This window comes from Sminthopsis crassicaudata, chromosome 2, assembly GCF_048593235.1.
Source record: "Sminthopsis crassicaudata isolate SCR6 chromosome 2, ASM4859323v1, whole genome shotgun sequence".
NCBI classification, from domain to species: Eukaryota; Metazoa; Chordata; class Mammalia; order Dasyuromorphia; family Dasyuridae; genus Sminthopsis; species Sminthopsis crassicaudata.
The window spans coordinates 440,787,502-440,808,610 of NC_133618.1; the positions used below are offsets into that span (position 1 = coordinate 440,787,502).

Here is a 21,109-nt window from a genome sequence, read left to right on the forward strand (position 1 = left end):
TTTGGTCTTTAAGTCTAATTATCCTTTATTCTAAATTTTTTTCCCCTGAGGCTGGGATTAAGTGACTTGCCCAGGGTCACACAGCTAGGAAGTGTTAAGTGTCTGAGATCACATTTGAACTTGGGTCCTCCTGAATTCAAGGCTGGTGCTCTATCCACTGCGTCACCTAGCTGCCCCTATTCTAAAATTCTAAAATAAATATCCTTTATACTAGAATTAGCATCAGCATCATAGACTATAATTTCTGGGTCATTAGAGTTCATCTAATCCACCCCACCCATTTTACAGATGGGGAGCCTAAAACCCAGAAAAACTTCTTGCCCAGAATCATGCAACAAATCAGTGCCAAAACCCTTTCAGATCCTTTTGCCAAATGGCAACGGAGGCCAAAGAACATAGGCAGGCCCCAATGGTTGGAGTGGATGGGAAAGGACTTAGTTCTCTGAAGATTTATTTTTTATTATTATAGCTTTTTATTGACAAAACATATGGATGGGTAATTTTTCAACACTGACCCTTGCAAAAACTTCTGTTACAACTTATGTTAAAATACAATATATGTATACATATTTATACAGTTGGAAGACTTCTTTTCGATGGCTATTTCAGACACATTCCAGCTACATAACTGTGGACAAGTCAGTTCTCCATCAGCCTCAGTTTCTCCCTCCATAAAATGAAAATAATAATACTTGCTGTTTCCACTCAGGACTGTTTGGAGTTATTAATATTATTTCCTCTTATGGAACCATAGGAAATCAACTTTGAAAAGAACCATCTAGTCCAGCTGAGAAAACTGAGATTCAGAGAAAGCAAGAATTTATTCATGGTCACCCAGCTGTAGAAAAGCTCAGGAAACACAGCAAAGAACAAAAATAAATCCACAAGGAAGCAAAGAAAAGCCGGACAGCTTCAAAAACAATGTGTAATGTTTATTAGATAGGTTTCCTTGAGATGAAAACTAATTTTTTTTATTGAATCCTCTCTTGTGGTTTGCTGTTTATATGGCAATGTGTTTTGTTCTCGTTTTATACTTGAATTTAATATAAACTTACAAATTTATAAAAGAGAGAAGGAGAGAGAGAGATGAGAGAAAGAGGAGAGGCAGAGACAGAAAGAGAAACAGAGAGAGGAGAAGCAGAGAGAAGGAGAGACAGAAAGGGGGGGGGAAGAGGAAGACAGACACAGAGACACAGAAACAGAGAGGAGAAAAGTAAAGCTCAGGAAAGACCTCACCTTTTAGAAAGTGTTAACCTCCTTTGGTTTTGGCCAACTCAATGTCCCGGGACTCTTACCCCTGTCCCTTAAAGCCATGTGTCTGGCTGTGTCCCCTTAGCTATAACCAAGTATCCTCCTTCCTCCTCAGGACAGAGCCCAGGGAGGGGCCCAGCAGCAGCTGCCCCTTTAGCCATCAAGGGTGAGAAGGGGGCAGACGAGATGCTCTGAGGCTCCGATTAGGACCATGAAAGGCCTCAGTGGGGACAGTCGAGGTCGTCACCTTTCAGACAGCCTGGAGCCACCACCCCCGGATGCTCTGTTCCCTGGATCTGATCGGAACCCCTACCTGCTATCTCCAACAGCAACTGTGACAGCTGACCCCTTCTCCCGTGAGTCAGGATTCCCAGGAGCCTCAACTGCTGTGCCTGGGGATACCCTTTTCCCTCTGCCCAGCCCCCTGCCCACCAGTGGAACCTTCCCTCGTCTCCACTACAATTCCCATTTTGAAGTACCTGAGGAGGGCCCCTTCCCAAGCCATGCCCAAGCCACCAAGATCAACCGGCTGCCAGCCAACCTCCTGGACCAGTTTGAGAAGCAGCTGCCTGTACATCGTGATGGCTTCAGTACGCTTCAGTTCCATCGGGCAGAGCCCCGGCCTCGAGGGGAAAGCCCCGGGCGCATCCGTCACCTGGTCCACTCAGTCCAGAAGCTCTTCTTTGCCAAGGCTCAGTCTCTGGAGGGTGGTGGTCTTAAGGGCAGTGGCAATGGCCGGAAAGGGGGAGCTGGGGGTGGGGAGACCGGGAAGGGCCGGAGGGCCAAGGGCAAGGATTCAGCCAAGACAGCGGAGCCCAAACGAAGGAGCCGATCCAACATCTCAGGCTGGTGGAGCTCAGATGACAACCTAGATAGTGGCAACAGTGGGGACTGTGGTTACCGGCCCCCGGCTGGGCTGATGACATTGGGTCGGCAGCCGGAACGGGCACAGCCACGATACTTTGTCTACAATACCTTCAGTGAGCACATGCTGAAAGCAGCCAAGAACAACACTGAGCTCCCCCGAGGAGGAGCGGGAGGAGCAGGAGGGGGAGGAGGAGGGGGTGGAGGGGCACCCCCACCTGCCAGCCTGCCTGCCAGCACAGAAGCTAGCTATGGCAAACGTGGCTCCTGGTCCACTCTGACCCTCAGCCATGCCCGGGAAGTCTGCCAGAAAGCTTCAGCTACCATTGATAAGGCCCTGCTAAAGTCCAAATCTTGTCATCAAGACCTGGCCTACCACTACCTTCAGGTAATCTTGGGCTCCAGGAAGGGAATAATAGGGTATGGGGGACAAGGAAGAACAGGCAAGAAGGAATCATGGGGTATAACCTGAAGGAACCAGGATTTCCTTTATTCGGCCATGTCAGAGCCATAACTTAGCTCTCGTATTATACCTTCTAAAGCACTTTTCAATTTACAAAAAGGAATAGAATTTTAACGAGCTTTACAATTTACAAAGAACTTTGCTAGAGAGTGATGAGGAGTAAACTGAGGTCTAAACCGAGATGGGTCAGTTCCTTTTCTCTCTCTCCTTCCTTCCCCAAAGTAACCAAGGGCGGGTAGACAGCAAATGAATTTGCTACTTAATGCTGTATGGAAACATAGTCTTTATTGATTAGAATGGAAACACCAGAGCCCGTGGGCAAAATGGCTGCATGGTACAAGGCCAATTTTGCAAAGAATAGATTTTTGACGACTCTCTTTTATACAAGAGCACAATCATTCAGATGCAGTGATGTAAGGAGGTTCCAGAGAGTGATGTAAATAAGATAAGGATTCTCTTGTTATCTTTTGGGGACAGACAGAAGTCTCTTCCTGAAAAGGAATTGCCTGATGGTATTTGGTCTATCTGAGCAAATTAGAATGGGGAGCTGTAAAACCCTGGCCAGCTCAGATAGCCCAAACTAGTTTGACCAGATCTTGTATCAAAGGTCCAAGTCCCAAAGAAAGTTGGAGATCAAACAAGGAATATCAAGGGGCTACCGCCCCCAACAAGAGCACTTCACAGTTTACAAGTAACTTATAAATGACAAATTTATATGACAAATGATTTATATTTTATAAAGTACTTTACAGAGTGCAAGGTCCTTTATGTTGTTCAAAACATTTTTACAGTGATGACAGTATTTTCTCATCACTTCCATTGGATCATAACATAATAAGAAGACAAAGATCAGATATTATCATTCCTTTTTACAAGGGAGGAAACTGAGACCCCTCAAGAAAAGAAGGGATTGTCTCACAATTACAGCTTGTTAAAAGGGATTTAAGGGTCATAGTAATGGCCAGAAATGGCTGAGGATAGCAGTTCTGATTATTTCCTTATAAAATCATAAGCCACGAGGCTTTAGAGCTTAGGGCTTAGACTATCATATCGGGTAGGATATAAGGACAAAATGTCAGAAGGTCCTTAGAAACTTGAACATCTACTTGTAATATTAACTAAATAGGGGGAAAAAAAGAAAATTGAACATTAAAGATGAAAGGGATCCTAAAACATAGAATGCCATGTAAGAGGTATAAGGGACTTTAGAATATAGAATATGCCAAGGATGGAAGGAACCTTAAGATGTCCATCCATTTTATTAATGGAAATTCAGATATTTTTATCAGAATGGAGGTCACTGGAGTGGCGATCAGTGAGTGGCTTTGCAGGGCTCTTGCCATTTTCCATGTAACCGGGGCTCTGACAGTGGGGCTTGGTGCTCTCTCTGTCCATGCTGCTGTCCCCCCCTCAGGTGCCCCCAAGTGAGTGGAACAGTTCCCTCTCCAGGACGGGTGTGGACAGTGAGATTCCTTGCAGACGCATGCGCAGTGGGAGCTACATCAAGGCCATGGGCGATGAGGACAGCGAAGATTCGGACACCAGCCCCAAGCCATCCCCCAAGACAGCTGCCCGCAGGCAGAGTTACCTCAAAGCCACCCAGCAGTCGCTGAGTGAGCAGAGCACCACCCACAGGTGAGCTTCCCCTTGCTTTGGCCATGCCAGGAGACCCAGCCAGGCTCAGTCTCCCTCCCAGAATGGCCTGGTATATACCCTGAGCCCCACAATCACACTGACGACAAGTTGTCCTGGTTAGAGGCTCCCTGTGTTAAAGCATGCCCTAGTTAGAGGGTGTCCTGGTTAATAGTACTAATAATAATAGCTTGGGAAGCAGCACAATATAGTGGATAGAGAGCTGCCCTCAAAGCCAGGAGACCCTGAGTTCAGGTTCTGCCTCTGACAGACACATCATCTCTATGTGAGCCTGGACATGTCACTCGATGCAGCAGACAGTTGTGACTATATTGTAGAAAAGGTGCTGGTTGTCACTCAGTCAAGTCCGACTCCTCCTGTCCCCATTTAGGATTTTTTTGCAGAGACACTGAAGGAGTTTGCCATTCCCTTCTCCAGCTCATTTTACAGATGAGGAAATTGAGGCAGAGTGAAGTTACTTGCCCAGGATCACACAGTGTGTGAGGCCAGATTTGAACTTAGGAAGAAGAGACCTGGCAGTCTATCTGCTGTCCCACCTAGCTGCCCATCTGCCACTGCCAAGGCGCACACCTACATTGAGAGAGGGGCTTTTCACCAGAATTCTCTCATAAAATCATAGAACCAGTCTCTGTCCTGTCATAGCTTACATAGCAATTTGAGGCTTGCAAAACTTTCCCTCCACTTGGTGAAAGGGCTAGGGTGAGTATTATCATTTCCCTCCCTCTCCCATTTTGCAGACAAAGGTACTAAGTTCAGTCAGACGAGGGATTTGCCAACAATCCCACTTTTGGGGGAGCATTTGGGCTTTAAAACCAAACCCTATTCCAAAGGCTTTGTTCCTCCCACTGCACCACATTGCTGAGGTTACTCCGGTGAGGGGATACCATGGGTACCTCACCCTATTTCCCAGCCCCCAAACACTCACACACATTAGTGTCAGAGCTAAGATCGCCCGGGCTGTGACAAACGTTGCCCTGGCCTGTTTGGCTGTAGGCTGAGTCCAACGTGAGTCGTGGCTGCCACCTGGTGGCGAATGAGAGTAAGAGCCGTTTCTATGTCATCCAAGACCTCGGTCCCTCTTGCACTGACCAGAATCCTTCCCCTCCCTCTGAGGTCTGCAAATGCTGACTTGACTCAAGAGGGTATTGATGAGCGCCGCCCCATGAGCCCCCTCCCCTCCATTGCAGTAGAATTTGTCCACCAGTGTTCCTTTTAAGAAGTAATAATTGTATTTCTGGATTCCCCTGGTGCTAAGGACAGCTCCTGTTCACCAGAAACCAAGGGAAGGCTCTTTCCGTTCCCCACAACAGTGAGAGGATTCCCATTCCTTGCCCTTTACCTCCCACTCCACCCCCCACAGATACAGACCCTACTGGAGCATCAAGAACAGGCTGACCAGCCCAGGGGGTCGGGGTCCTTCATTCCTGAGTTCTGCCCTCTGACTCACTTCTTTATCCTCAGTCAAGTCATCCCCCTTCTTTGTGCAGTCAGTTTCCTCCTCTGTAAAATGAAGGGGTTTTCCTCGGGCTTCTCTAGCTCCCTTTCCTCTCTGATGTTTTGTGAGTCTGTAAATCCCTGTTCCCTGGCATCAGCCTTGATTATCTCCCCTACAGGAGCTTAGATCGCCTTGATTCTGTGGACATGTTGCTACCCTCCAAGTTCCCGAGCTGGGAGGAGGAATATAATCCTATTGGCAATAGCATCACCGAGTCCAGTTGCATCAATCAGGTGAGAAAGGGACCAGGGTAAGGGGAGGTCTGGCTCAGATCGGAGTGGGGGGGAGGTCAGGGATTAGCAATAGTGGCTAATATCAAAGGCTAGGCAGGACTTGTAATGAGGAATGAGCCATCTCTAGATCTGGTGCTTCTGATGAGCCCTCTGCTCCCAAGATAAATAGATTCGGTAAGACTATCATCATCCCATTATAAAAGTTGACATTTATTTAATTCCTTAAGGTTTGCAAAGTTTCCACTTGGTGTAATAGAAAACATACTGACTCAAGTTTGAATCCTGTCTTTGATATGTGATATACGTATAATCTTGGAGAAGTCCCTGGACTTCCATCCTGTTCTCAGAAATGTGGTAGATAGACTAGAATGCTTCAAAGGGCCCGTCTAACTGTATGATCTGAGTTAGTTCATATGCACTGTTTCATTTGATGATCACAGGCATCTGTATCAAAAGGTAGCTAGGCAGTTCAATGTACATGGCCTGGAGTAAGAAGACCTGAATTCAAATCCAACCTCAGTCACTTTCTAGCTGTAGAACTACAGGCAAGTCACTTAATCTCTATGTGTCTTAGTTTCCTCATTGCTGAGAGGTCTGAATAATGGAAGCATTGTAGAGTACTTAGCACAGTGCTTGGCACATAATAAGTTCTTTATAGATGTTGTAATTATAATAATTATTATTTTACATTTGAGAAAAATGGAGATTCAGGGAGATTAAGTGATTTGGCCATGTTCACACAGTTGAGTGTCAGAGGTAGGATTTGAGTCCTGATTCCAGGTTTAGCCATAAAAGTGTTTGCATTTTGCAGCAGAGAGGAAAGCTTAGCATTTCCCAACAGGGAGCAAGGATCAGATTAAAACAAGAGAAAGAAATAAAAGAAAAAAGAATCCAATCCAAAGCATAACTTGTCACTGAAACCAGATATTAGCCTTGAGAACTAAAGGCCAAACTGCAACTCAATCTCTCTTACTCTCTGACCATAACAAGAATGTACAGTCCACAGGGGATCCCTAACCTTACCCTCTCCTCAGTCCAGATTTCTTATGGAAGTTGAGAAGGCTGTAGCAACATTTCTATGGATAGTAAAGGGGAAAAGTATAAGGACCACAGGGTGGTTAGTGTACAAGGACCTGAAAGTGGAGAAAGTATGACTTTGGGCCTGGTGGGAGAACCTGGAATCCCCTATAAGGGCCTTCATGAGTGGGAGTAAGACATACCTCACTGATCTCTAGCCTTCCAGCTTTCATTCATTGGACCCAACCCTGCAGCTGGCTCAGCCCCAGTCTTTCTGCTCTGTGACTCCATAACCAGAAACCCTGTTTATTACAATTCTTTGAAGGATGGGTATGGGTCCAGAGAAGAGAATCCAAACCCTGGCCCAAGATCCTATTCTCAGTGTCCAAGCTCGACTCCAGCCTTAATCTGGACCTAGATTCAACTCTTTACTCTGCCACTCTACTTGTGTAACCTTGTGTAACCTCCTCCTCTGGGCCTTTTCATCCTCATCTGTCAAATGAGAAAGTTGGGTTAGATCAAGGTTTTTATAATTTTTTTGTGTCAAGCTGTCCAAAAGTGGAATGTACTGCCTTAGGAAGTAATGAGTTCCTCATCCCTGGAGATTTTCAAGCTGAGACCGAAAGGTTTTTGAGAGTATTTGTAGGATTTGGAGTTGGAAAGGACCTGGGAGATAATTGCATCATAAGATCACAGATTCTAGAGAGGGAGCAAACTTTGGTGGCCATCAGATGCAACCTGATATTCAGGTCTTTCTGACCCCAAGTCTAATCCCCTGTCTACTACCAGAAGTGTCAAATTCTAGCCATCAAGATCATCCAAGGGCTGGCAAAAGGTAATTGGGGAATGTTTAACAAAATAAATACACTATAAAGGAGATTACATTAATTGTGGCTTTCTAAGCCAGTATGCTTCCAGCAGAGATCTGTTTCTTTATGAGTTTGATACCACAGCACCACACCCTACAGTCTAACAGCCCCTCACTTTGCAAAGGAGTCCTCCAGTGGGGAAGGGGCTTATCCAAGATTTCATGGCCAATCACTGTCCCAGCATGGATTTATACATGGGTCATCTGAAGTTAAGCCTATTCTTCTTTCCCCTATGCCCTTCTCCCTCATGTGTTATTGAAGAATTTTGCTTAAGAAGAGATTGACCTCAAAGTTCTAAGAATCTGTGCCCTCCATGAATTCCCCTATTCTAGAGGTATTTGGGGGGAGGCTAGATGGACCTCCACTGGGATATTTAAAGAGAGTAGACTAGTTCTGGGAGGGGAAGCTAGAGTCTTTTTAAAAAATAATAATGGCTTTTTCCCCAAATACATGCAAAGATAGTTTTTAACATTCACCCCTGCAAAACCTTGTGTTCCAAATTTTTCTCCCTTCCTCCCCCTCCGTCTCCTCCTCTAGATAGCAAGTAAGCCAATATAAGTTAAACATATGCGATTCTTCCAACATAGGAAACTAGTCTTAAAAAAGCTTTCTAATCCTTAATTCTAGTATCTTTCCTCTGTTAATTATTTCCCAATTATCATGTGTATATTTTGTTTATATGTATTTGTTTATATACTGTATTTCTATTGTATTGTGAGTACTTTGGAGGCAAAAAAAAACCTCTATGTTTTGCTTCTTTTTTTTTCCTCCCATTTAGCACAATGCCTGGCACATAGTAATAAATGTTTATTGATTTAGTTGACTAAACTCTAAGAATTTGACTCATATTAGGAATTGTAAAGAGTCTTTCCCTATTGTCTCAGGTTTCCTCTCTATCCTTCCATTAACCTCCCTCATCTCTCTCTTCCACAGATCTTTGGACAGGCCTCATTTGTGCCTCAGATATTTTCCCATGAGGAACAGGTATAGTATACCCACCATCTCACCCTCTCTCTCCTGCCTTTTCTCCCTGCCCTCCCTGTCCTCATCCCTCCCTCTCTTGGGGGAATTCTTCCTCTCCAGCTCTGAGGCCCCAGAAGCACAGCTGATGGTCTGACTCAAGGATGCCAGTCATTTTCTGGGAGGCTCCCCCAGCTCTGTGTTTGGCTCTGGGCATCTCATCCCAGGGCTGAGAGTATACGCTTCAAAAAGCCCTGACTCCCTGGCTCAGTGTTCACCCCTGCAGGCCACACCAGGAAGGACTTTGTTTTCATACTGTAGCATAGTTTAAAGAGTGTTTTACCAAGCCTATGATTTCACTGGTACATAAAACTCCCAGTGAGAAATTTTCCTCTACCAATGTATACCTGTCCTTGCTCTGCACTATGATCCCAAACAATTACCTAGGGCACTGAGTGACTTGCCCAGAACCAGTATGTATCAGAAGTAAGATTTGAACCCACTCTGAGTCTCAGCTTTAGCAGTAAAGACTCACATTTGAATTATGATCTACTGTTTATAGGAAGCTTCACATAATCCTATGAGGAAGCATACAGACATCATTCCTTTTCTGGGATACTTATGTGTTCCTGCTATTGTGTTATGTATCCACCAGAGTTTCATATCTCAGCTCCTCCATACTTTTCATCCTATGTAATACAGGTCCATGTCCTTCCAAAACTCACTTTTAAAGGAGCCATCCATCTCATCAGAGACCCTCCTCAAGAATTTTTTACTATATTGTAAATCCCAGTGCAACCAGGGACAGTTTTATCTGTCATCACAAATTATTCTATGATCCTGTTACCTGATTTATCTGACACACATATCTGAAACATATATGTATATATATATATGTGCACACATGTATACATATATACACATTTGTGCTACATATATATATATATGTAAGTTTATAAATGTTACTTATTATTTAGATCACCTGTGATTTTTATTCTTCTGATGTTTAGTGTTCCATGATTGAGAGACATGGATATATGGCACTATGGTGAAAATATTGGTTTGTAAAAAAAAAAAAAGAGGCTCTTGTAACAAAGATCAGTTCGGGAAATTTCCCAAGTGCAGTCCATCCTGATCTCCTTCTGCCTGTCAATTCTGGGCCCATTGCCCATTTGAATTTCCTATCCAAGATATGTGCGTTACTGAACTAAGTCAACGGGCTGCAGATCCAACTCTCTGTCATAATCTGGGCAATAGGCATTTTTCATTCATCATCACTTGCTTTTTCCTGTGGATTAATAGGCCAATCTTTTTTGAGAGGCCCTGGATCTCACTAAGGAGACCTTTTAGTGTTCCCAGGCTCAATTCAATTAACAGTCAATCAATTAATCAATCAACCCAACTTCCAGCGCACTTCATGATTTTTTAAAAAGGCTTTCCAGTTTCCAGAGCATACAGCACTTTTAAAGCCAGGAATCAGGAATGCAAATATAAAAGTGAGACAGTCCCTGCCTTCAAGGAGCTTACGTTCTACTGGGTATTTTGTCATCTCCAAACAAAAGCATGTGGAGAACTTCATTTTCTATACAGAATCTCACCATCTTTTTAACCTTAAAGCAACATATTCTTCATGCTCATAATGGGCAAAGTACTTTGGCAAGCATGCACCTTCCTGTTTTATTGATGGAGAATTATTAAAGTCATCTGTGGAATAACATTCTATCAAGGAATCTTGTGTGATTTTGAAAAATGCATAGGAGATATCTTGTTGGAAAAGACCATCTAAGGTCTTCCTCTATCAGGCCAAATAACAGTGGCAGTAACAAGCAGCAGTAATTTTATACTGCTTTAAATTTACCAGTTGTTTTACATACATTATCTCCTTTGAGATAGGCAATTCTGGAAGGTACATACTTGTGGCTAGTGTTAGCCTACTCACTGATAAATCAGGAAATTGAGACTAAAAAGATTAAGCTAGTAAATGTTGGGGCACAATCTGAACTTAAGTCTTTCTTGAGCATGACACAGAAGAGAATTCTGAAATTAAAGTCAAGGGACTTGAATTCAAATTCAAGCACCCTTCCCTACTACTTTTGTGATCTTAACCTCTTTAACTTTACATTTCTTTATCTGAAAAAAGGAGAAAGATAGATCTGCTGACTTCGGAGGTCCATTCCAAATCCAAGTCTACAAACTTGTAATTTCAAGTTCAGAGGCAATGTGCTAGATTTATTTTGTTTTGTTTCATAGTGGATGGAGAGCTAACTCTAAGCCAAGAAGACCTGAGTTCAATTCCTATCTCTGCCATATACTGCATCTGTGACATATGGGAAAGCACTTAGTATTTTACATGCTCTAGTGATTTTTAAGACTATAAGTTGCTTTTTAAAAATTAAGCCTATAAATTGCAAGGAAGATGCCAACCTGTATTGGTGGAGGAAGTTTCCTCACCTGGTAATACCCTTTATCCAATGAAATCGTGGGTTTAGTCTCCATTCTAGGAGGAGATAGATGGTAGAATGGATTCATCATAGGACCTAGACTCAGGAAGACCTGAGTTCAAATGTCACCTCCTACTCTTAAGAGTTACATGACTCTGGACAAGTTCCCTGTTCTCCACTTCCTCAGTTTCCTGTCTATAAAATGAGAATAATAATAGCATCTACATCCTAGGGTTGGTTTGAGGATTAAATGAGATGACTATAAAGCACTTAGCAGTCCCTGGCACATAGTAAACACTAAATAAATATTGCCTGTTGTAATTATTATTATTCCTGATCTGTAGTCAACAAACCATAAACTAAACATGGTTTTCTATTCTCTGTATTTCCCAGTCAATTGGATTTTGTGAAGATGTGATCTAGATAGCTATTGCAAAAGCCCTTTTCTCCTCATTTTCATCAAGGATAGGCTATTATTATTAAAATTTTATAGTAATGAGAGAGTAGATATGTGAGTTATCTGATGCTTTCTTAGTCATTTATTTTTTGTTACCAAAAACAAAATATTTTACTAACAACAAATAAAATATATTAAAATATTTGATAACAGCATGTTATTAATAATAAAAATAGTTTTAATATTTTCCACCAGGGTGGGGGGCTTTTCTTCCCTGAGCTAACATATAAATACTTTGATAACTCTATGATCTCATCAGTATAGCTATTCCCCTCCTTGGTACATATTATAATTCATCCAACCTTTGTGACTCTTATCATGTCTTCCAGTGAATTATTTCCAAATATTCTCCCTAGTGTCTCAGATGTCTTTTTTTCTATCCCTCTCTTGACATTGCCTGGACACCCAATTCTTGTGTAATTCCTCACTCTCACTACATAATCAGGTCCCCTACTTTTCTAAACATACCTCTCTATGATGATGTCTTTTATCTGGCTTTTTCTTTTCAGTCTCTTGTTGGTAAGGCATTGAAGTCTATTCCTACCTATTATGAACCTCTCCATTGCCCTTTGATTGACCTACAACTTTTTTTTTATTTTAAAAGTATTTTATTTTTCCAAATATATGCAAAAATAGTTTTTAACATTTACCGAGTCTATTGGAATTGCCCTGAATTGTCTTATTGTTGAAAAGAGCTTAGTCCATCACAGATGATCATCACATAATCTTGTTGTTACTGTGTACAATCTTCTCTTGATTCTGCTCACCTTACTTTGCATCAATTTATAAGTCTTTCCAGGCTTTTCTGAACTCAGCCTGTTCTTTCTTTCTTTCTTCTGAGGCAATTGGGATTAAGTGACTTGCGCAGGATCACACAGCTAAGAAGTATTAAGTGTCTGAGGTCAGATTTGAACTCGGGTCCTCCTGATTTCAGGGCTGGCGCTCTATTCATTGTGCCATCTAGCTCCCTTCATTATTTCTTATAGAACAATAATATACCATTACATTCATATACTATAATTTATTCAGCCATTCTCCAACTGATAGTCATTCAATGAATTTACAATTCCTTGCTTCTACAAAAAGAGCTGCTACAAACATTTTTGCACATATGTTGATGCACAATTTTAATGCTTCAGAGACTGGCACTCCGTAACTTACTATCATAAATGTAGCATCACCAGAAAGAAGCATCACATTAAAAATGGATCTTTATTTGGGGGGATTAGGTTGGGATTATAAGAAAACAAATTTAGAGCTGGAAGAAATCTTAGACATCATGTAATGCATGACTATTCTGCAGCAAAAGTAGAACTGAAAACCAGGTGACTTGACTCCAAGTCCAGCTCTCTTTTCACTATATCATGTTGTTTCTCTGTTTTATGAAAAACTCAAAGTTCTGATTAATTTCCCTAACCTGTTCGTCCTATTGGAAGGAGATATATTGGAACCCTTATTGCCCAAATCACCTTCTCTCCGGACTCAGACATCTCTAATTATCCTTGGACAGACTGTCATAAAAATGGTCCCCTCTCCTGGGAATATTCTCATTTCTAAGAGAGACCCAGGACTTTAATTCACTTTGAATCATCAAAAATCCAAATCAAAAGGAGTCTAGAAAACTATTCAATCACAAAGTCACAGAACCCTAAAGTTATCAGAATTCTTAGAAGCCCCACTAGTGCATGCTTGAACAAGAAAGAGTATCTGCTATCATTCACCTGATCTATACACAAGATATTGCCCAGTAGTCACCCAGACTCAGCTTGAAGACTCCAAGTGAATGTGAACTCACTACCTCCCAAAGGCGGTCCATTACACTTTTGGATAATACATAATTAACAAGTTTCTTTCTTATGTCAAGTATAATCTGCCTCTCTACAATTTTTATCCATTATTCCTGCTTCTTCCCTCTGGGATCAAAGAGAACAAATTAATTCATGCAAGCCTTGAAGCCAACTATTATGTTCCCTCCAAGTCTTTTTTCCAAGGTAAACATCTTCAGTTCTTTCAACTAATTCTTACATGGAATAATTTTCAGACCCTTCACCAGTCAAGTCACCCTCTCCTAGACATTTTCCAGCTTATCATTCTTATAGAATGCAGAATTGAATGCAACACTCCAGATGTCATCTTACCACAACAAAGTCCAGTGAGTGCCATCATCTTCATCCCCTTCCCAATCTTGGACATTTCTATGATTGCATTAGCTCTCTGTCTACTTGGCTTCACTACTGACTCATGTTGAGTCATTTAAAAATAAATGCTCTACAGATATTTTTCAAACAAATTGCTATTACTTCATATGATATTTGTGAAACTATTTCTTTCAATCCAACTAAAACAACATTTATTCCTAATAAATTTCATTTTATTAGATTTGGCCCATTGTTCTAGCTTTTAGAGACTTTTTTGGGTCAGGAGATAGTAATTGTGCTTCTTAGTTTCATGATGTCACAAAATGTGACAAGCATTAAACCATTATTGACCATTCTCTAGGTTTAACCATTCAACTAGTTCCAAATCTACTTGCCTGCACTCTTATTTAACTTACATCTGTCAGTTTTGTCCCCAAGAATTATTACATAAAAGACTTTGTAAATGTTTTGCTAAAATCTAGGTAAACTATGTCAAAAAAAATTCTTTTGATCTGCTGTCTCAAAAAAGAAAATGAGGTTGGTCTTGCATGTTTTATCCTTGATGAAACCATCTTAACTCTTCATGATTGCTGTTCCTTTTATAAAAATTCACTAATTAGTAGTATTTGCTAATTAATGAATGAATATTAATTAATAATGTATTCTAGAATTTTCCAAGTAATCAAAGTCAAGGTCACTAGTCTCTAATTTGTAGGTTCTCTTATTTCAAAATCAACACACTTAGCTTTTTTGAATGCTGTTCCTCAGTCTTCTGTTCTACTTTATAATCTTTCAAAGACAGTGGTTCAATGATCTCACCTCCTTTGAGGGAAGATAATAGTCTCTTGCTGTTGTTGAGTCATTTCGACCATATCCAACTCTCTGTGACTTCATTTGGGGTTTTCTTGGCAAAGATACCAGACTAATTTGCCATTTCCATTGCCAGATCATTTTACATATGAGGAAACTGAGGCGAATGGGATTAAATGACTTACTAGGAAGTGTCTGGTCCAGATTTGAATGAAGAAAGATGAGTCTTCCAGATTCCAAGCTTTATCCACTGCAACACCCAGCTGCCTAACAATACTCTTTTCTTACTTCCTTACTTGTCTGAGATTCCAACTTCCAATAAGCCATTATTGTTCTGTTCTCTCCAGTTCAAAGATTATTTTTCTTGGCAAAGAAATAGTCATAATTGAGTAGTTCTCCCTTTCCTCTTGAGCCTAAGCTCTGGTTCTATCCCTTCTTTAGTTTTCCTTTTCCTTAAATAGCTAAAAAAGACCCTTTCCATTGTCTCTATGATTCCTCACCAGCTCAACTCACATCCAGATATAGCATTCTTGACGCTGTACTCCCACAACACATTTTTATATTCATCTTGTTACCTTGTTTTTGTTTCCATCTTCTGTGCAATTGTTTTATTTTTTTTCTTTGAACATTCCTCCTCCTATATTATTTAATTTAAAAAAAAAACTTTAAATATAATATATGATATTATATAAATATAAATATAAAACAACATAATGGAAAACACAAGTAAATTGAACAGCTATCTATTGGGGTACTCATGATGTCCATCAGCCATTGCCATGATGATACATATCATCACAAAACCAAGAAAAACAAACACAAATAGTATAACACACCCTCTTACCCTTTCTTGGTTACTTAATATAATTTCTTCATGCTTTAACTAGTCTTTTACACTTTTAAAATATGTGTTTATATCAAAAATTTATTATAAAAGAAAGGGGGAAGCAATTCAGTCAAAATAACAAATACATCAATTGAATCCGACACAATATGCTGTGTTCTACATCTATGATCCAGAAGTAGTCTGAGCAGCATATTGTATCCCCCCACCTTCACTATCTCAAAGAATAGAGGGAGGAAGGTTTTTTTCTTTCTTCTCTGAGGACAAGCTTGTCATCATAATTACACAACATTCAGTTTCTTTTATTACTGTTCTTCCCATTCACAGTATTGTATTCATTGAACATTATTGTCCTATTTCTTCTAGATTCACTTTAAATCTAATTCATTTCAAGTCTTCTCATACTTCTCTAAATTCATAATGCTCATGATTTCTTTTTTTAAAATAGTATTATTCCAATTATGTGCAAAGAACTTTTAATGTTCATTTTAAAATAAAATTTTGAGTTCCACATTTTCTTTCTCCCTTCCATTCCCCCTCCCTAAGAGGTAAGCAATTTCATATGTTATATATGTGAAGTCATATAAAACATATTTCCATATAAGTCCATATATAAGAAATATAATAAAAGAACAAACTACAAAAAAATAAAATAAAAGTAGTATGTTTCAATCTTCACTCATATTGCACTAATTCTTTCTCTGGATATGGATAGCATTTTCCATTATGAATCTTTTGAAATTGTCTTGGATTATTGTACCACTGATGCGCATCATTTCTTATATATTATATATGTCCTTTTTGTTGTTGTTCAGTGTATCCACATTAATCTCTTGAGACAATTTACTCTTTTCAGAATTTTTCTCTTTTATTCTTGAGAATTTCCTATACTTCCTGGGGATACCCTGTAAAATTTTAGTTCAGAAAATCTTACCTGGCTTTCCTGAACCCTTTAAAATCTGCTCTGTAAAAATCTAGGGTGCTTGTCACACTATGCCCAGTTTTTCTCTCCTTTTCTATAACATATTCAAAGAAGGAAGTCACTTCTCCCCATCATTTTCATTCCAACAACTAGTTCCACCCCACTGATGAGAATTGGGTCAAAAATAGCAATTCTCTCTGTTGCTTTCTCCACCATTTGACAGATTAAATTACCAACAAGGTATTTTGGTTTCTGACCTCATCATTCAAACTGAAATTTCCTTCTCCAAGGTTACCAGTGATCTTTTAATTGCCAGATCTCATAGCTTTTTTTCATTCCTCATCTTTCTTGAACTCTTTGCAGTCTTTTATACTGTTGATCACACTATCTCCTCTTAAGTATTTTCTCCTCTCTAGATTTTCATTTTATTCTTCTACTCTTGAAATATCATTTACTTGTCTTATAAATTTACTAGTTTATTTTCAGTCTACTTTAATGGATGTTTATCCAAGTCATGACCACTAACAATTGGTGTCCTCCAAAGTTGGGGCCCTTTTTCTTCTCTCTTGGTACTATCTTGTTTAGTGATCGTCAGCTCCCAAATAGGTTTAATTATCATCATTATACAGATGATTCACAGATTGTTATATCCTATCTTAGTCTATATCTGGGGCCCCAGTCTTATATCTCTGCCTACTAGACACCTTGAACTGGTTGTCTTATTGTTGTTGAGTCATTTCATTCATATTCAATTCTCTATGACCCCATTTGGGATTTTCTTGGCAAAAAATACTATAGTGGTTTGTCATTTTCTTCTCCAACATTTTACAGAGGAGCTGAGACAAAAATGGCTAAGTGATTTACCCAGGATCACATAGCTAGTAAGTGTCCAAGGCCAAATTTGAATGAGGGTAGTTAGGTAAAACAGTGGATAGAATTTCCTGAAGTCAGGAGGACCTGAATAGATTTAAATAGAACTAACTATTCTACTTTGGGACTGGGAGAGAGAAGGAAGGAAGGAAGGAAGGAAGGAAGGAAGGAAGGAAGGAAGGAAGGAAGGAAGACCTCCCTCACTTAAATCCAATTCACTTATATGTTACCTGCCTGATGTCATGGTCCTTTTCGAGAACAAAGGGCAAACAATAGTGGCAGCAGCAGCAGCATTTATGCATAAACATCTAAGGGATTGGATTTTTTTCTTGGATTTTGGTCTCCTACGTATTTGGGGACTTTTCTATGCCTATTCTTCCTCTTGCATTGCCACAATTCTTATTCTGTATAGCTTTGTAAATCTATGCAGGCAGATTTCTCTTTTCTCTTTTTTCAGTTCAACCTCTTCATTTTACGGATGGAGAAACTGAGTCCCAGAAGGGAGCTGGGATTTGCCCAAGGTTCTTATAGAAGAACTATAGTTCTTATACAGTCTTATAAAAAGCCTTATAAGAGAACTAAAATACAAGAAAGAGAAAGTTCTCTTGATGTTGATCTCTTGGCAACTTAGAATAAAACCCAAACTCCTCAGCATTGATTGTCCTCTGCAATTGGCCCCCAGTCAATGCACTACTGTAATGAAGGATAGAATATAATTATTGTATGAGAAATTGGCAAACAAAATCCAAGGGGAGTTAGAGGAAACAAAGATGATTCCTCACTAGGGAACTCAGAGCAGGTATTATCCAGATAATACCTTCTGGAGGAAGTATTATTACAACTGAACCTTGTAGAATTATTAGAATTTAGATAACTTGATAGAGAAGGGAAAGAAACACAGTATCTCAGTTTTAAGGAATTCTATAAGGAAAAATTGAGGGATAGGAAGACATGGTTGAATGTTTGAAGTATAATAAGCCATTCACTGTGACTGGAACATATCTTACCTATATTGCTTGCTACAGCCTTGGGAAATAGGTAATTTATAGCCTCATATAGTGGATAGAACAATAGATTCAAACTCAAGAAGTCTTGATTTCAAAATCTGCCTCAGATATTTAATAGGTCTGTGATCCTGATAAAATCACTTAATCTTTCTTTATCTTCAGTTTTCTCCCATGTTAAATAAGCAAGTTGGATTTAGTAATTTCTATGGTCCTTTGTGGCTCTAAATCTGTAGTCCTACTATTTAATTCTATTTATCCAATGAGGAAATTGAGATTCAGAGAAAGAAAGTAAATGAGAGATGAGGCTGGACCAGGGGATTGGTAGAAGAAGTTGAATACTGAGGAGTTTGAACTTTATTCTGTAGACTTCAGGCTAAACCTAACAGCTTTCTCTTCACTCTTTTGAGGGACCCATTTGGCATAGTTTTCAGACCAAACAGCACCTCCCAAATTCTCTCAAGACCTACAGCAGTGACTCTCCCCCTCCTTCACTACTCAGTCACCTCTTCTTCCCTGACACCCCAAACTGTGTAACCTTGGGCAAAGTCCATTGAGTTTAAGTGATACCATCATCTGGTGGAAAAAACTTGGAATGGGAGTTCAGAGACCTGGGCTTGAATCCTAGCTCTGGGACTTTACCTTTGTGATCTTGCAGAGGTCACCTCATCTCCTCAGGCCTCAGTCTCCATAGCTTTAAAACAAGGGACAAGATCCAAGATCATTTTCAGTTATGAACCCTGAAACTTATGGGAACTTCTCTGGGATTCACTTGACTTTCCTCATATGTAAAATAGAAGTGATCCCTGTTCTATTTAAAACAAGAGGCAGAATGGTATAACAGACAAACAACTTTGAAATCCGGATGACCTGGCTGCCAGGCTTACCGCTGACACACATTGAATTGACAGTGTCATATTGGAAAGTCATTTACCCACTCAGGCAACTCTAAGACTATAAATGTCAAGGGGAGGGCTGCTTTGCCTTTGTGTAGGGAATTTCCTCTTTAGGAGTTCCCAATACCAATATACCATAGATCTGCTCTCACAAATAAAGCCATCTAACATACAAGGCTTCAAGGGAAATTATTGTAAGCATTAAAGCACTATAGAAATAAGAGTTACTCAACAAGATTATGTGATGATCAACTGTGATAAATTTGGCTCTTTCAACAATGCGGTGATTCAAGGCAATTGCAATAAATTAGAGATGGAAAATGCCATCTGCATCCAGAAAGAGAATTACAGAGACTGAATGTGGATTGAAGCTTGGTATTTCCACTTTTTTTGTTATTTGTCATGGGTTTTCCCTTCTAATCTGATTTTTTTTTGCACAACATGAAAGATTTGGAAATCTGTTTAAAAGGTTTGCATATATTTAACCTGTATCAGATTGCATGCTCTCTTGGAGCAAGAGGAGGTAAGGAAGGTGAGAAAAATTTGGAACACAAAGTCTTACAAAAATGAATGTTGAAAACTATCTTTTTATGTATTTTGAATAAATATTATTGAGAAAAAAGGAAATAAAAGTTACTTTTGGTGATGGCAGGATGTGATGGACCATCTAGTTAAACCTCTGATATTGTTTTATGCAAATAACCTAGGCTAGTAGAAAAAGCACTGGACCTCGAGTCAAAAACCAAGACTCTGATGCCTATTTAGATATACAAACACTTTCCCTGTCTCCTATATTATATAGCTATAATATAGATAGCCCCCCCCAAAAAAATTTCTATGCTTTAGTGGACCACAAGCTTAAGATAGGTCATTAAGAACAACCAAAAGAAACTAATTCCACTTTAGGTTTCACTTAGAAAATATTAACATTGAGCATTTGAGAGATAATAGTCTCACTGAACTCTACCCTATTCATTGGAAGTATTACTTCACTTCTGTGCAACATATTCAAGGGGGATATGATAGATGCCATTGATTCTCAAATATCCCAGGACATGTTAATGTTGTACCATGAATTCAATTATCATCTCCATGCATCTGACTTTCAGATCTATTTATACAGCTCTAATCTCCCTCCTAACATCTTGTCTTATATTTACAACTTCTCCTAGATATCAAGCACTAGATGTGTTGTTGATTTCTTAAATCAACATGTCAAAAACTGAACTCATTTATCATCTCCCCAAAACCCTCCCCCCTTCTAACTTCTCTGTATTAAGGAAGTTGTCACCATCCTCCCAGTCACCCAGGCTTGCAACCTGGGGTCATCTTCTTCAAATTTGTTGATCTTCCTCAAGCTCTTATCATTCCCACCCACCCCCATATCCAGTAAGTTGCCAAGTCTTGTCACTTCTACCTTTGCAACTACTCTGGTATATGATCCATTTTCTCCTCCATTACAACACTTTAGTCCAGGCTCTCATCATCTCATACCTCAATTATTGAGTGTCCCAGCCAAAAATCTCTCCTCCTTCCACCTAACAATGTGATCTTCCTAAAGCTATACATCTTACCTATGTCACTAACCTAGTCAATAAACTCTACTAAACTCTCTTGCTATTATTTACAATATAGCATAAAAAAATCTGTTTGACTTTTAGAAATATTAATTAAAACAAAGATCTGCCTTTTCTCCCTCTAAACTCATCTCCCTGAAACAGAAAAAGCAAAGAAAAACAAAACTCGTTACAAATAAGCATAGTCAAACAAAACAAATTCCCACATAGGCAATGTCCAAAAAAGAAAAAAAAAATACATCTTAATCTGCACTCTGAGTCCCTCTCTATTAGGAAGTATAAAGACTGCTTCATAATGAATTCTCTGTAATGATTTTTGGTCATTGTGTTGATCATAATTCCTAA

At 39.8% G+C, this 21,109-nt stretch overlaps 1 protein-coding gene across 3 annotated transcripts in view; it reads left to right on the plus strand.

Annotated features, from left to right (window-relative positions):
* The first annotated feature begins 1,387 nt into the window (after positions 1-1,387).
* DLGAP4 (DLG associated protein 4) overlaps positions 1,388-21,109 on the plus strand; it is a 93,287-nt gene continuing 73,565 nt past the window's right edge. Inside the window, exons 1-4 of one of the 3 annotated variants that reach the window (XM_074292573.1) lie at positions 1,388-2,503; positions 3,993-4,213; positions 5,845-5,959; positions 8,779-8,829. In XM_074292573.1, the coding sequence (XP_074148674.1) occupies positions 1,463-2,503; positions 3,993-4,213; positions 5,845-5,959; positions 8,779-8,829 (1,428 nt within the window). In that variant the 5' untranslated portion in view covers positions 1,388-1,462. The remainder of the gene's footprint in view (positions 2,504-3,992; positions 4,214-5,844; positions 5,960-8,778; positions 8,830-21,109) is intronic. The other 2 variants (XM_074292562.1, XM_074292561.1) reach the window with 2 other exon arrangements.